Source organism: Trichomycterus rosablanca, chromosome 4 (genome assembly GCF_030014385.1).
Source record: "Trichomycterus rosablanca isolate fTriRos1 chromosome 4, fTriRos1.hap1, whole genome shotgun sequence".
In the NCBI taxonomy this organism is placed as follows: Eukaryota; Metazoa; Chordata; class Actinopteri; order Siluriformes; family Trichomycteridae; genus Trichomycterus; species Trichomycterus rosablanca.
The window spans coordinates 52,211,940-52,225,250 of NC_085991.1; the positions used below are offsets into that span (position 1 = coordinate 52,211,940).

A 13,311-nucleotide genomic window follows, 5' to 3' on the forward strand; every position below is an offset into this window, starting at 1 on the left:
AATCACTTGACGAAATTGGATACTTTTCCTGCTGCCCGCTATGGTGATTAACCACTCTTGGTCAGTAGATAATGCTAAGAGCTCAGTTTTGACAAGAAACGTATCCGATTGTAAGTTAACTCCTAATATCTCTCACATAATAACAGACCAAAATCTGTATACCAGTATATAGATTAAAGAGGTCTTATTCACAACAATAAGAAATTGTTTCATTGTTTTAGACATGCAGTAGAAATGTTCTATAACCTTGTATACTGTTACTATGGATATTGGTATAACATAATTCTATATTTTTGAGTCAATATGGTAAAGAAAATAGAAAGGATACATAAAAGATATAATTATGAGGAGACTAAAGACAATTGCTGGATTGTCTTTGGTAGAATTAACCTGGTTTAGTTTTTTTTCCAAATCTGGTAGGTCATGGCTCAGATCCCTGATTAAGGTCACTGGAATTCAGGTGAATTAAGGTGTGTGTGTGTGTGTGTGCGCTTGGTTGGGGGAGTAAATTATCTGTTTATATGTTTGCATGTTTCTGTAAACGTCCAGATGTCTCCAGTTGGGATTTCGAACTGAAGAATCATTGATTTGCGTGCACAAAGGAGGAAACAGATTGGGGGTCTGTTCCTCTTGTACCAGTTGGTGAACTAAGCTTGTCCTTCCTTTCCCCGAGAGAGGTTGTAAAAGAAGTTGAGATATCACTTGAAATAGAAGAACAGAGGTGTGTGGAGCTGTGACACTTATGGCTTTTAGTCCTTGTGGGTCCATGAATGGGGAATGCAACATAGGCGCAGGATGCTTGTAAGTGTGAGGGAAGATTCTCTTTTGGGGTTGTAAAATCCTGAGATTAACAGACCCTGGCATGAAAATGGTGGATTCTGCAGCATTCCAGAATCAACTACACCCTAATTTACTTGTATGCATTGGGTTTTATAACTACATTACAATGTTAATGGGGAGACGTGTTCATGAAAACATTCCAAACATTAACTTTCTGTTTTGGCTTTTTATCAAGCTGATCAAAATGCTGTGTAATAAAAAAGTGCTTATTTATTTTATAGTGTAATTTCAACCCTAACCCTAGTCTGTTTACATTTCTTAGAAAAGTGATCCGGCTTTGGAACCTAGGGAATGTTTTCACTGAAGTGAACATGTAGAGGAACAGGTTTAGGAACAGGTTTGGTGCATGTTTTACTTGTCGTGTATGATTCATTTCATGCTTGTATGATTATGAGATTTTCTATTTTTAATCTCAGACTTTTGTTTGATGTTATTTTTTTTCTTTGCAATAAAGTAAAATGGGGATTTTTTTTATCAGTCTTTTTATTAATGTCTTTTTTTACCATAAACAGAATACAAACAATCCCACCCCCAGACCTGCATTAAAAAATTCAACATATTAAAAACTTTACTAAAATATAAACACGTAAAAAAAAAAGAAAGAAAACACAGATTTATACACAATGAAATAACAAGGCACACAGTCATTTTAAAATAAATACATACTGTATATTATATACATAATGCTTCTTAACAGGTCATATTTCCACAAATGTCAAGAAGGGCTGCCAAGTTGTATACAACTTATGTACTGACCCTTAAAGAGTATCTTATCTTCTCTAGTTTAAGATATTGCATAACCTCTCTGATCCAGTGGGCGTAAGACGGGGACGAGGGTCTTTCCACCTAAACAATATTAGTCGTCTGGCTAGCAAAGTGCAAAAAGCCAGTACGTTGCACTTATAATAATTTAGGTGAGCATCTAATGGTAGAACACCAGAACAGAGAAACATAAGGCGAATAGTCCAGTGGTACTTTCAGAATTTTAGAAAGGGTTAGGGCATCGAAAATGGATCGCCAAAACTGATATAACTTTGGACATAAAATGACCATTTTTGAATGTTTTAATTTCTTGGTATTTTTCCAGTCATGGCTTCCTCCAGCAGTTCCCTCTCTGAAGATCAGATCCAGTGGGGCACCAGTTCAGTCTGCCATTGTCCAGTGTGTAAATGCAGTAAAATGACAAAGGCCAGTATCTTAATATCTCAGAATGTGTTCAGCTGTCCTATCTGTCTGGAAATACTGAAAAATAATCCGGACCACCAGCCACAGTGAAAGATTCTTGTTAAGAAAGACAAACATGTAGTGCCCCAGTGTTTCATGGAGTGCTTCATGATTGAAGTGCTGGAAGATGGGCATCACCCTGTATTCATAGTGTGTGAAAGCCATCTTCTCTACCGCATCCTAATCACGTTGTATACACTGTGCCGGTCCAATTTGGTGAAATTCATTAGGGGCAGTGCAGATTTGGCAGTAATCATGCCTGGGTATGGCTAGTGAAATTAAACCCAATCATCAATTGAACTTGGTTAACTGGTTGATTTAGTAGCTAAAGAGGAAAAGTACTTTTTTCACATTGAGCCAGGTAGGACTGATCAGCATTTTTTCCTTCAATAAATGAAATCCCGCATTTATTTATTGTTTGTTTTCCCACTGCTTTATCCTATTCAGTGTTGTGGTAGGTACAGTTCACCTGGTGAATGGTAGGACACGCCCCCAGGTCGCCAGTCCACCACAGAGCAAACACACACGCACACACAAAAAGGACACGGACTGCTCCACCTGGGAATCACCGTTGTCTCATATTACAATTGCTTTGTCTAATATTTAAATCTGAGAGAGAGAGAGAGAGAGAGATTGTTTGTGTCTACCTGCTAAATATGCAAAAATGTGGATGGGTGGCATTCAAACGATATGAAAAGTCAGTGCAGGTAAGGCTCATAGTCAGAATTCAGTTGCTTTTAACAGAACACCTGTCTGAAGCTTCTACACATTTTATTCCATCAACACAAAACCACTTCAGGTAAACTTTTTAAAAAATTGAAAAGAGGGAAGGGGAGGAACAGAGGTAGTAAATAAAAAAAAAAAAACTTTGGATTTTATAGTACATTTTTAATGTCAATTGGGAGATTAGGGATAGAAATCATTCCTAAGATTAAATGTCTGCTTTGGCTTTCTGTCAAGCTGTTCAAAATGCTGTAGAATATTTAATATTAACATTTATTTTATAGTTTAATTTCAATGTTTAGTCTGTTTACATTTCTTATAAATGTGACCTTGGAATCTAGAGAATGTTTTTACTGAAGTAAACATGTAGAAGAACAGGTTTAAGAACAGGTTTGGTGCATGTTTTACTCATCCTGTATGATTCATTATGGGATTTTCTATTTTTTTATCTCACTCTAATTTTTGTAAACTGTTATTTTTTATTTTTTGTAATTAAGTAAAATAAGCATTTTTAAAATATCATTCTTTCTTGGTATTTTTCCAGTCATGGCTTCCTCCAGCAGTTTCCTCTGTGAAGATCAGCTCCAGTGCTCCATCTGTTTGGATGTGTTCACTGATCCAGTCTCTACTCCATGTGGACACAACTTCTGCATGATCTGTATCAAAAAATACTGGGACACTAGTTCAACATGCCAGTGTCCAGTTTGTAAGGAGAGCTTCTTTAAAAGGCCTGATCTTCGTGTAAATACTTTCATCTCTGGACTGGCTCTTGAGTTTAAGAAATCAGTTCAGGTGAAATCCAGCAGCGCTGCAGAACAACTTCCGTCCAAACCGAAAAATGTCAATTGTGCTTTCTGCACTAGAGAAAAGTCTCTGAGGTCCTGTCTGGATTGTGGAGTTTCTTACTGTAACACTCATCCGATGCCTCATAGAACTGTAGCTAAACTCAAGAGGCACAAACTGATCGATCATGTGGAGAACCTGGAGGATTACATCTGCCAGAAACAAGAAAAACATCTGAAGATGTTCTGTAGACATGACCAGATGTGTGTATGCCAGGTCAGTGTTTTAGATGATAGCAGAACTCCCCAAACTGTTGGGAAAGAAGTATTCAGAAGTGTTGACATTGGTCAGATCTGATGATGTAAAAAATGTTGTTTTTTTATTATAATTTGGTTGGTTTCTTTCTTTGACAGAAAAACCTGAGGAAGACACAGGCAGAAGTTCAGCAAATGATAGTGGAGCATCTAAATAAAATAAAGAAAATTAAACTCTCTGTAGAACTTAATCAGGTGAGTACAAAAGGTTAATAATGGAGTCAGAGCTTGACTGGCACTTCTGGATTTGTTAATGTTTATCCCTTTGATTTTGTTTCCTTTACTTATTTTTTAAAATGTGAAAAGCTGGAGTAACTGCACTTCTGTGTTTGTAACCCTAAAATTAACAAAATTGCAAGCCGAAAAAAAGCTGCATACGAATGATAGATTAAATGTGGGTAGATTGAGGAATGTGGGAGTGTCAATGTGTTTAACCCTAAACTCTGAATGTGGACGATTTAGTGACCATATTTAGGTGAAAATATTCTGATTTCTTGACAAAAAGCCCACATATTTAGACATTCTTAAACCTCCCTCATTTTCTTATTACCATATGCATAATTCTAGAAATTTTTTAATAGTAGTAATAATTATATATGTATTTATCACTTTAATTTCTTTTTTTTATAGAAAAACACAGAGAAGGAGAAAGCCGACAGTATGAAGGTGTTCAGATCTCTGATGAGCTGCATTGAGAGAAACCAGGCTGAGCTGTTTAAAGTGATTGAAGAGAAGCAGAGAGCAGCAGAGCATCAGGCTGAAGAGTTCATTAAAGATTTAAAACAGGAAATTGTTGAACTAAAGAGGAAAAATGCAGAGCTGGAGCAGATCTCCAAAACTGAGGATCATCTCCACCGTCTACAGGTCAGAGTTCGGACACACCCACTTAACTCATTCACACCTATTGAGAGGGGGACCCCCACCAACATGTGAAATGTCATCCCATGATAACAATAAAACACATAATTATTGAATGTCATAAATACAGTACAATAAGGAATCAATTAGGAATCCCAAGTAATATAATAGAAGTTTTCAACTCTAAACACTATAAAAAAGTAATACAATTTCATGCAAATACTGGACTAATCACAAACGTGAAAACAGACAACATTAAAAAACTAACAAAACACCTTTCAGCCACGATTATTAACTTCATGGAGACATGGCGTTAAACCCCCCAATCAACCAATCATTCACGAATATAAAAATGAGGACTCTCACATGAAGATAAATAAAACAAAGAAACAAGAATGACTATGACTTGTAAAAGTAAATACAGTAGACCCTTGAGTTGCGAACGGTTTGCCATACGAACATTTCGGGTTGCGAACGATCTTTTTCAACTTAACGTACGAACAAATTTCGGATTATGATCAGAAATCCGCGAAACACATGACGTCACGAACAAGTTAACTCTAACCGTCTGTCTCTCTCTCTCTCTCTCTCTCTCTGTATGTATGTATATATATATATATATATATATATATATATATATATATATATATATATATATATATATATATATATATATATACAGTGAGCAAACATTCGCACAGCGGACAGTGTTTTTCCGGTGTTTTCTTTATATTTTGTAAAATTCTATATTAAAATGTCCCCAAAGAATGTGCAGAGGAAGTGTAGTGGTGGAAACAATGAAAATATCACTATTTGTTGTGTTGTATAATTACTCCTGCCAGTAGCTGTCACTGTGTATCAGACAGAGGGGACAGTGAGTGAGAGAGAAGAAGGAATTCGGCTCAGTAAAGTATTCTTTCTTTAGTGCAGTTACACCTACAAAATACAACATTACTGAAATAAAGAAGAAAATAATAGAGAAATATGAGTTATTGTTGTTTCTGGTAGATACCTTTTATAAAAAAAGGACATTTATTATGGTGTATACTACAGAACACGTACTGTACTGAAATGTGATGTGTGTTTATGTACAGTACTACTGTGTATTGTTCATTATTGTTTATTACAGGAATGTCTATTCTATAATGTAAGATTTAAGGAAAATATACTTGTATTTATAACAAAAAAAAGAGCATTTAAGACATTAGAAAGGTTAGGTAAGGGGGGGTTTGGACGGTCTGGCACGGATTAATTACATTTACAGTGTATCACAAAAGTGAGTACACCCCTCACATTTCTGCAGATATTTAAGTATATCTTTTCATGGGACAACACTGACAAAATGACACTTTGACACAATGAAAAGTAGTCTGTGTGCAGCTTATATAACAGTGTAAATTTATTCTTCCCTCAAAATAACTCAATATACAGCCATTAATGTCTAAACCACTGGCAACAAAAGTGAGTACACCCCTAAGAGACTTGAGTCCAAGAATGTCCAAATTGAGCACTGCTTGTCATTTTCCCTCCAAAATGTCATGTGACTCGTTAGTGTTACTAGGTCTCAGGTGTGCATAGGGAGCAGGTGTGTTCAATTTAGTAGTACAGCTCTCACACTCTCTCATACTGGTCACTGAAAGTTCCAACATGGCACCTCATGGCAAAGAACTCTCTGAGGATCTTAAAAGATGAATTGTTGCGCTACATGAAGATGGCCAAGGCTACAAGAAGATTGCCAACACCCTGAAACTGTTAGGGTCTAAGACCAACTGGACAGAAAGATGGAACCACAATGCAGAGAATAAGACTAAGACCAGGTACGGGGCGATCAGTTTATTAACAACAACTAAAGCAAATACAAGGGAGGTAAAGGAACTGGTAGAGACTAGATGGGAACAGGGAGCTGGCTGGCGAGGCTGGGAACACGGCAAGAGGACCAGGAGGGCAGAGCTGGACGGACAGTCAGGACAGGAAGGTCTTGGCGGCGAGGAACACAGCTGGGAGGTGGTACCACGGAGTTAAGCAGGAGGTAGGAACTGAAACAGGCAAAAAACAAGAGCAGTGAACAAACCAGGAAATACAACAAGCATAGGAGCCTAAAGGTAGCTTTAGCATTTCGTGCTTCAGCACAATACCAGCAACGTAGCGCAGACGATCTGGCAAGGAGTGGAGAGAAAGCTGCTGTCTTTATGCACTGCTTAACGAGGAGGTAATGATGATCAGGTGAGAGGTAGCAGTGGCTGGAAGATCTGATTGGTGCTCTGAAGACAACTCGCTCCACCAATAGATCCCTGAAAGCCCGCACACGCCCACACACACACAACACACTCACAGAAAGGGACCGGGGTAAAATAACCAGACTTGGGGAAAATGGAGAGCTAAGGGACGTACTCTAACAGAAACTGAGCTGCAGCACAGTGGCCAAGATCATCCAGCGTTTTAAAAGCGCAGGGTCCACTCAGAACAGACCTCGCGTTGGTCGTCCAAAGAAGCTGAGTGCACGTGCTCAGCGTCACATCCAACTGCTGTCTTTGAAAGATAGGCGCAGGAGTGCTGTCAGCATTGCTGCAGAGATTGAAAAGGTGGGGGGTCAGCCTGTCAGTGCTCAGACCATACGCCGCACACTACATCAAATTGGTCTGCATGGCTGTCACCCCAGAAGGAAGCCTCTTCTGAAGTCTCTACACAAGAAAGCCCGCAAACAGTTTGCTGAAGACATGTCAACAAAGGACATGGATTACTGGAACCATGTCCTATGGTCTGATGAGACCAAGATTAATTTGTTTGGTTCAGATGGTCTCAAGCATGTGTGGCGGCAATCAGGTGAGGAGTACAAAGATAAGTGTGTCATGCCTACAGTCAAGCATGGTGGTGGGAATGCCATGGTCTGGGGCTGCATGAGTGCAGCAGGTGTTGGGGAGTTACATTTCATTGAGGGACACATGAACTCCAATATGTACTGTGAAATACTGAAGCAGAGCATGATCCCCTCCCTCCGGAAACTGGGTCGCAGGGCAGTGTTCCAGCATGATAATGACCCCAAACACACCTCTAAGACGACCACTGCTTTATTGAAGAGGCTGAGGGTAAAGGTGATGGACTGGCCAAGCATGTCTCCAGACCTAAACCCAATAGAACATCTTTGGGGCATCCTCAAGCGGAAGGTGGAGGAGCGCAAAGTCTCGAATATCCGCCAGCTCCGTGATGTCGTCATGGAGGAGTGGAAAAGCATTCCAGTGGCAACCTGTGAAGCTCTGGTAAACTCCATGCCCAGGAGAGTTAAGGCAGTTCTGGGAAATAATGGCGGCCACACAAAATATTGACACTTCAGGAACTTTCAGTAAGGGGTGTACTCACTTTTGTTGCCGGTGGTTTAGACATTAATGGCTGTATATTGAGTTATTTTGAGGGAAGAATACATTTACACTGTTATATAAGCTGCACACAGACTACTTTTCATTGTGTCAAAGTGTCATTTTGTCAGTGTTGTCCCATGAAAAGATATACTTAAATATCTGCAGAAATGTGAGGGGTGTACTCACTTTTGTGATACACTGTACATTATTTCTCATGGGAGAAATAGGTTTAACTAACAAACATTTTGACTTAAGAACAGCCTTTTGGAACCAATTAAATTCATAAGTCAAGGGTCTACTGTAAATAAATAAAAAACATCAATGATCCTGCCATGAATAACCAATGTGTTAACATGGCGTTAAACCATAAAACAAACAAAGAAAAAGGTCAGAGTCCCTCTGTTTTTCAGTAGTAGGAGAAACATTATCAGAACTAGAGACTAGAACTAGGATCATTTGGAGGAATGTGTTTCATCCAAGCAGTTTGATTTCAGATATTTTTCTGATTGCTTGTGGTGGTTCAGCACCTTTATGAGAGACCTAATGTTGTTTTTTTCTTTTATTACAATTAATACAGTTAGGTCAGATTTAGATTTTGTATAACTGGAAATAAATGTCTGTGGGAGTGAATAGACTTGTGTAGAACTGAAGCACTGATGCAGCACATGTCAGGACAGAACTCACCATACTAAGCTATTTCTCCTCTGTCCTACTGTACTGTAGATTCACCCATCCCTGTGCAGTCCTCCACCCACCAAGAACTGGACTGATACCAAGATTAATCCTCATCTGAATGTGGAGACTCTGAGGAGAGCTCTGTCTCAGCTTCAGGAAACTCTCAACATGGAAATGGAGAAGATTGTTGAGATTGGTTAGTACTGGAAACTACTGGAACTCCACAACATTCTGATATTAAAAATACATTCTTGATGTTTGGTGTCTTAGATGTTTATGATTATTATCTAATAAAAATTAAACAAATGTAAAAAAAAAAATAATAATACAAATTATGTTGTTCGTCATTCTTTTTCCAAACAGAACTGAAGAAAATTCAGAAACATGCAGGTATGTGAACTTTCATTGATCACATGACTAAATCTAAACACATTCACCATTTTTCACTGTACTCTGTTTAAAATGGTTTAAATTGTGTTTCTTTCTCTCAGTGAACGTGACTCTGGATCCTGATACAGCTCATCCTAAACTCATCCTGTCTGAAGATGGAACACAAGTACAGCATGGAGACAACAGACAGAATCTCCCTGATAATCCAAAGAGGTTTAATCATTGTGTTAATGTGCTGGGAAAGCAGCGATTCTCTTCAGGACGATTTTACTATGAGGTGCAGGTCAGCCAGAAAACTGACTGGACTTTAGGAGTGGCCAAAGAGTCCATTAACAGGAGAGGGATGATTACACTCACACCTGAGACTGGATACTGGTGTATGTGGTTAAGGAATAAGACTGAATATATGGCTTGTGATTATCCCCGGGTTCTCCTCACACTGAAACAGGCTCCTCAGAAGGTGGGGGTGTTTGTGGATTACGAGGAGGGTTTGGTCTCTTTCTATGACGTAGATGCCAGGTCTCATATCTACAGTTTTACTGATCAGTCTTTTACTGAGAAACTCTATCCGTACTTTAGTCCCTGTAATCATAAGGAAGGTAAAAATTCAGCACCACTGGTCATCAAACCTACTCTTCACAGAATCCAAAATTACTGTTTATAAATAAATAGACATATTACAGAATTTAAATTAAGATTAGAGAGATTACATTGATATAGTTTTAGTTTATTTTGTTTTTACTGTGGCCTTTATATTGTAACAATAACATTTTATATTGTTTTATTTTTAAATGATGAAATCTATAAAACATTAATAAAAAGGTTTTTAAGAATGACCTGTGTTATAATTAATTGTTGTAAATATTCAGACAAAAAAGTTGTTTGCTATCAAGTAAAATCTGAACGTAACTGAAAACAATCGGTGTGGTTTGTATCCACACATGGAAAATACGGCTCTGTTCTCAGACAATTATTCTGGAAATTGTTGATAACATCCTGTTTTCCCAAAACCTTAAGTTCGCCAACCTGCGCAAAAGCAAGTTTAAATGGCAACCTGCCCCAGACCAGACTGCAGTCAAGAACATCTGATAAGTAACATCTGTGTCAATATGTGAGTCTCCCTTACCTCTCAAGTGAGCAGAAAAATACGTTTTCCAAGCGGGTTGGGGGATGAGGTGACGGTCACTACAGTCGTATTCCAATACAATAAAAGGGTAAGACTGCAAAGCATAGTATGTGTGGCCCTCGTCCAGTAGCTACTTAGTGCTTAAGAGTTAAAAGATTCTGCTTTGATAGTTAAAATCTAGAAAAGTCAGAAATTTATTTGAAGGATTAAACAGCCAAATCAACCAGTCTCTACAACAAGACCTCAAGAATATCGTATCGCAACATAATTTATTATTGTCTGTATTTTCTGAAGCTCAGTTCACATATACTGTTTTAAAAGAGCAATATAAAGGATCATTTTGAAATAGCTAAGACCAAATGCCAGTAGACAATGCTCACAGGTGAATCAGTCACCAGTTCCCAAAATGGATAATCTTGGAAAAGTGAATTGACAAATTACACATTTCAGTTTTTATTGCATTTTTAGGAAGTGTTCCAACGTTTCTGAAAGAGATTATCTGAATGGTTTAAATTAATCAGTTTGGTGATTTTATAACTACTAGACCCCAAGGGTCGTGAGCCAAATATATATATATATAAATGAATTTTAACAGGCACAAAAACACAAACAGAACTTGTACACAAACACCCCCTTGTGGAGGCTTGCAAACCACAAGTGGGACCAGATTGCCACCATTTTTATTAATGAAGTTTATTTTGTTTTGTCTCGTTTTTGTGTTGCCTGGGTCGCTTGAAAAACGTTTGAAAAAGGCTGTATTAGACTACGATGATAAAAAAGATACAATGGTGCTTCTGTTAATGTTTATGTAACAGTGTTTATTGCTGTCTAGTTAAAACATAGCTTAAAGTGTACAATAAATAACCATAAATGTAAAACTACAATTTTAATTGTTTTTCCTTCTTTACAAACTTAACATAAGGCACTGAATATCATTTCTGTGGGTTTGATTTAACTGGAGCTGCCTTTGGAACCATGGCAATTTTCCTGGACTTGTAGATGCACATTGTATTTACATAAAAAAAAGTAGATCATGAAGTTTGCTTCTAGTATTGAACAAAATCTGCAGCTCTGAAAACTGTGGCTAAGCACACAAAGTTAAAGCACACAATAATGGCTATACACAGATAAGGCACTTGTGTACATGAACACTTTATATCTGTAATAATGCAGTGTATAATTATGTGTATAAGGTAAACAAATAAATAAACATACAAATGTTTCATCCAGTGTTATAAGGACATTTTTTGTGCTTTGGCATCTTTTAATGCAGAGATATTCAAACCGTGAAGATGTGCAAGGAAACTGTTAAAGGGGGAAAACAGCAGAGATTTTAAAATTCATTTATAAAACTAAAATGAAACGTTTTACTTTTTTGTTATTATTCTGTTTGTGCATTTTTGATTTTTCTTCCAATCTAGTCGCATTTACCTCCCCAGCTGTATCTCCTGTGCTGCTGCAGACGCCGACCCTAGCATATGCCCACACAGGAATCAGTATCACGTACGGAGAGTCACACATTGATCTCCATTGTCCCCCATCTCATTGTAATCATCGTAATTGCAGCAGTGATGAGGAATCCGTTGGCCCTCCCACCCTCAGACACAGCCAATCATGTCTGTGTGGGCACCAGGCGCAACCTATGTACAGTTCACTGAAATGGTTGTCAACAGAGAAGTTCTGCCTTTCATATGGTTGATCAATATAAGAAAAAATTTTTTTTATAAAAAGTTATAGATAAGTAACACAGCAATTACTATCCTATAGTAGTACAGGATGTATGTAACGCATGTATTAAAAGGATAATTGTGCCAGCCTAACTTTGGTTAGCACTGCCAACAGCATGAACAAGCGCTTTACAAACACAATTGGCCACGTCTAAGGGGGAGAATGCCAGATAAAGCCACTGCAACAGCAACTCCTACTCTGTTAAAGCGCTCTGTAAGAATCCACAGCTGGCTGGTGGAAAGAACGCCCTCAGCCAGCATGGGTATGGCGCATGGTATAGAAAAAGTACTAGGGAATTGGAAAAGTAGTAATTGGGTATACACGAAGAAAGTGAACATCATGACCAATCTGGAACAAGGAAAAAAAGAAAGGAATTTTAGAATTTACTATTAAGGCACGAAAATGGCAGGAACTCCAGAGCTTCATAAGATGTGGTGTACACAATGAGGACAGTAAAGGACTGAATGTTCCTCTACTGTAGGGTGATAAAATATTTTGCATTTTATAAGAATTTGAGAAGGGTTACTGCTAATCACTCACTTTCTTAACCGTTTATCCAATCACGGTCACGATGGGGTGCTGGAGCCTATCCCAGCTTTTCAATGGGTGCAAGGCACACAGTAACACCCTGGACGGGGCGCCAGTCCATAGCAGGGCAGACACACATACACACACACACACACCCATTCATCTATAGGGCAATTCAGTGTCTCCAATTAACCTGACTGCATGTTTTTGGACTGTGGGAGGAAGCCAGAGCACCCGGAAAAAACCCACGCAGACACGGGGAAAACACGCAAACTCCACACAGAAAGGACCCGGACCACCCCGCCTGGGGATCGAACCCAGGAACCCAGTGCTACCCACCGAGCCACCGTGTCGCCCTACTGCTAATCAATACTACTGTAAGTTATTCTGACTGGTCAAATATGATCTGCTGCCAAAAAAATGCCAAGATCTAAAGGGCACCTCAGTAAATAGTTCAATAAACATAAAAATGATGTACATCAGATGATGTGATCTTCAATTTTCTGGAAGAATTGTGTTTGTCCTCCAATAATTGGAAAATGAATACCAAGACACAGTGAATCTGTTCTGGTGGCTCGTGGTCGCCTTACTAAGACGTTATACTTATATTTCCAGGATTTAGCAGAAGATTTTATCCAAAGTGACTTACAATTTGAAATGAATACAAAGCAAATACAACTTGAGCAATTGAGGGTAAAGGGTCTTGCTCAGAGGCCCAACAGTGGCAACTTGGCAGGAGACGGGCTTGAACCGGTAACCATATAAT

At 38.5% G+C, this 13,311-nt stretch overlaps 1 protein-coding gene across 1 annotated transcript; it reads left to right on the forward strand.

Moving 5' to 3' along the window:
- The first annotated feature begins 3,287 nt into the window (after nucleotides 1-3,287).
- On the forward strand, nucleotides 3,288-9,996 carry LOC134312513 (E3 ubiquitin-protein ligase TRIM39-like). Its single transcript, XM_062994506.1, has 6 exons — nucleotides 3,288-3,846; nucleotides 3,984-4,079; nucleotides 4,515-4,748; nucleotides 8,822-8,969; nucleotides 9,137-9,163; nucleotides 9,265-9,996. Exons 1-6 carry the CDS (start codon nucleotides 3,334-3,336, stop codon nucleotides 9,825-9,827), a joined length of 1,581 nt encoding a protein of 526 aa, XP_062850576.1. The 5' UTR covers nucleotides 3,288-3,333; the 3' UTR covers nucleotides 9,828-9,996.
- The last annotated feature ends 3,315 nt before the right edge of the window (nucleotides 9,997-13,311 follow it).

Excerpts from the sequence above, each read along its gene's own strand:
- LOC134312513 (XM_062994506.1), top strand. The coding sequence starts at position 3,334 with ATGGCTTCCTCCAGCAGTTTCCTCTGTGAAGATCAGCTCCAGTGCTCC. Across the intron at positions 4,080-4,514 it reads TCTCTGTAGAACTTAATCAG|AAAAACACAGAGAAGGAGAA; the intron begins GTGAGTACAAAA and ends TTTTTTTTATAG. Across the intron at positions 4,749-8,821 it reads ATCATCTCCACCGTCTACAG|ATTCACCCATCCCTGTGCAG; the intron begins GTCAGAGTTCGG and ends ACTGTACTGTAG.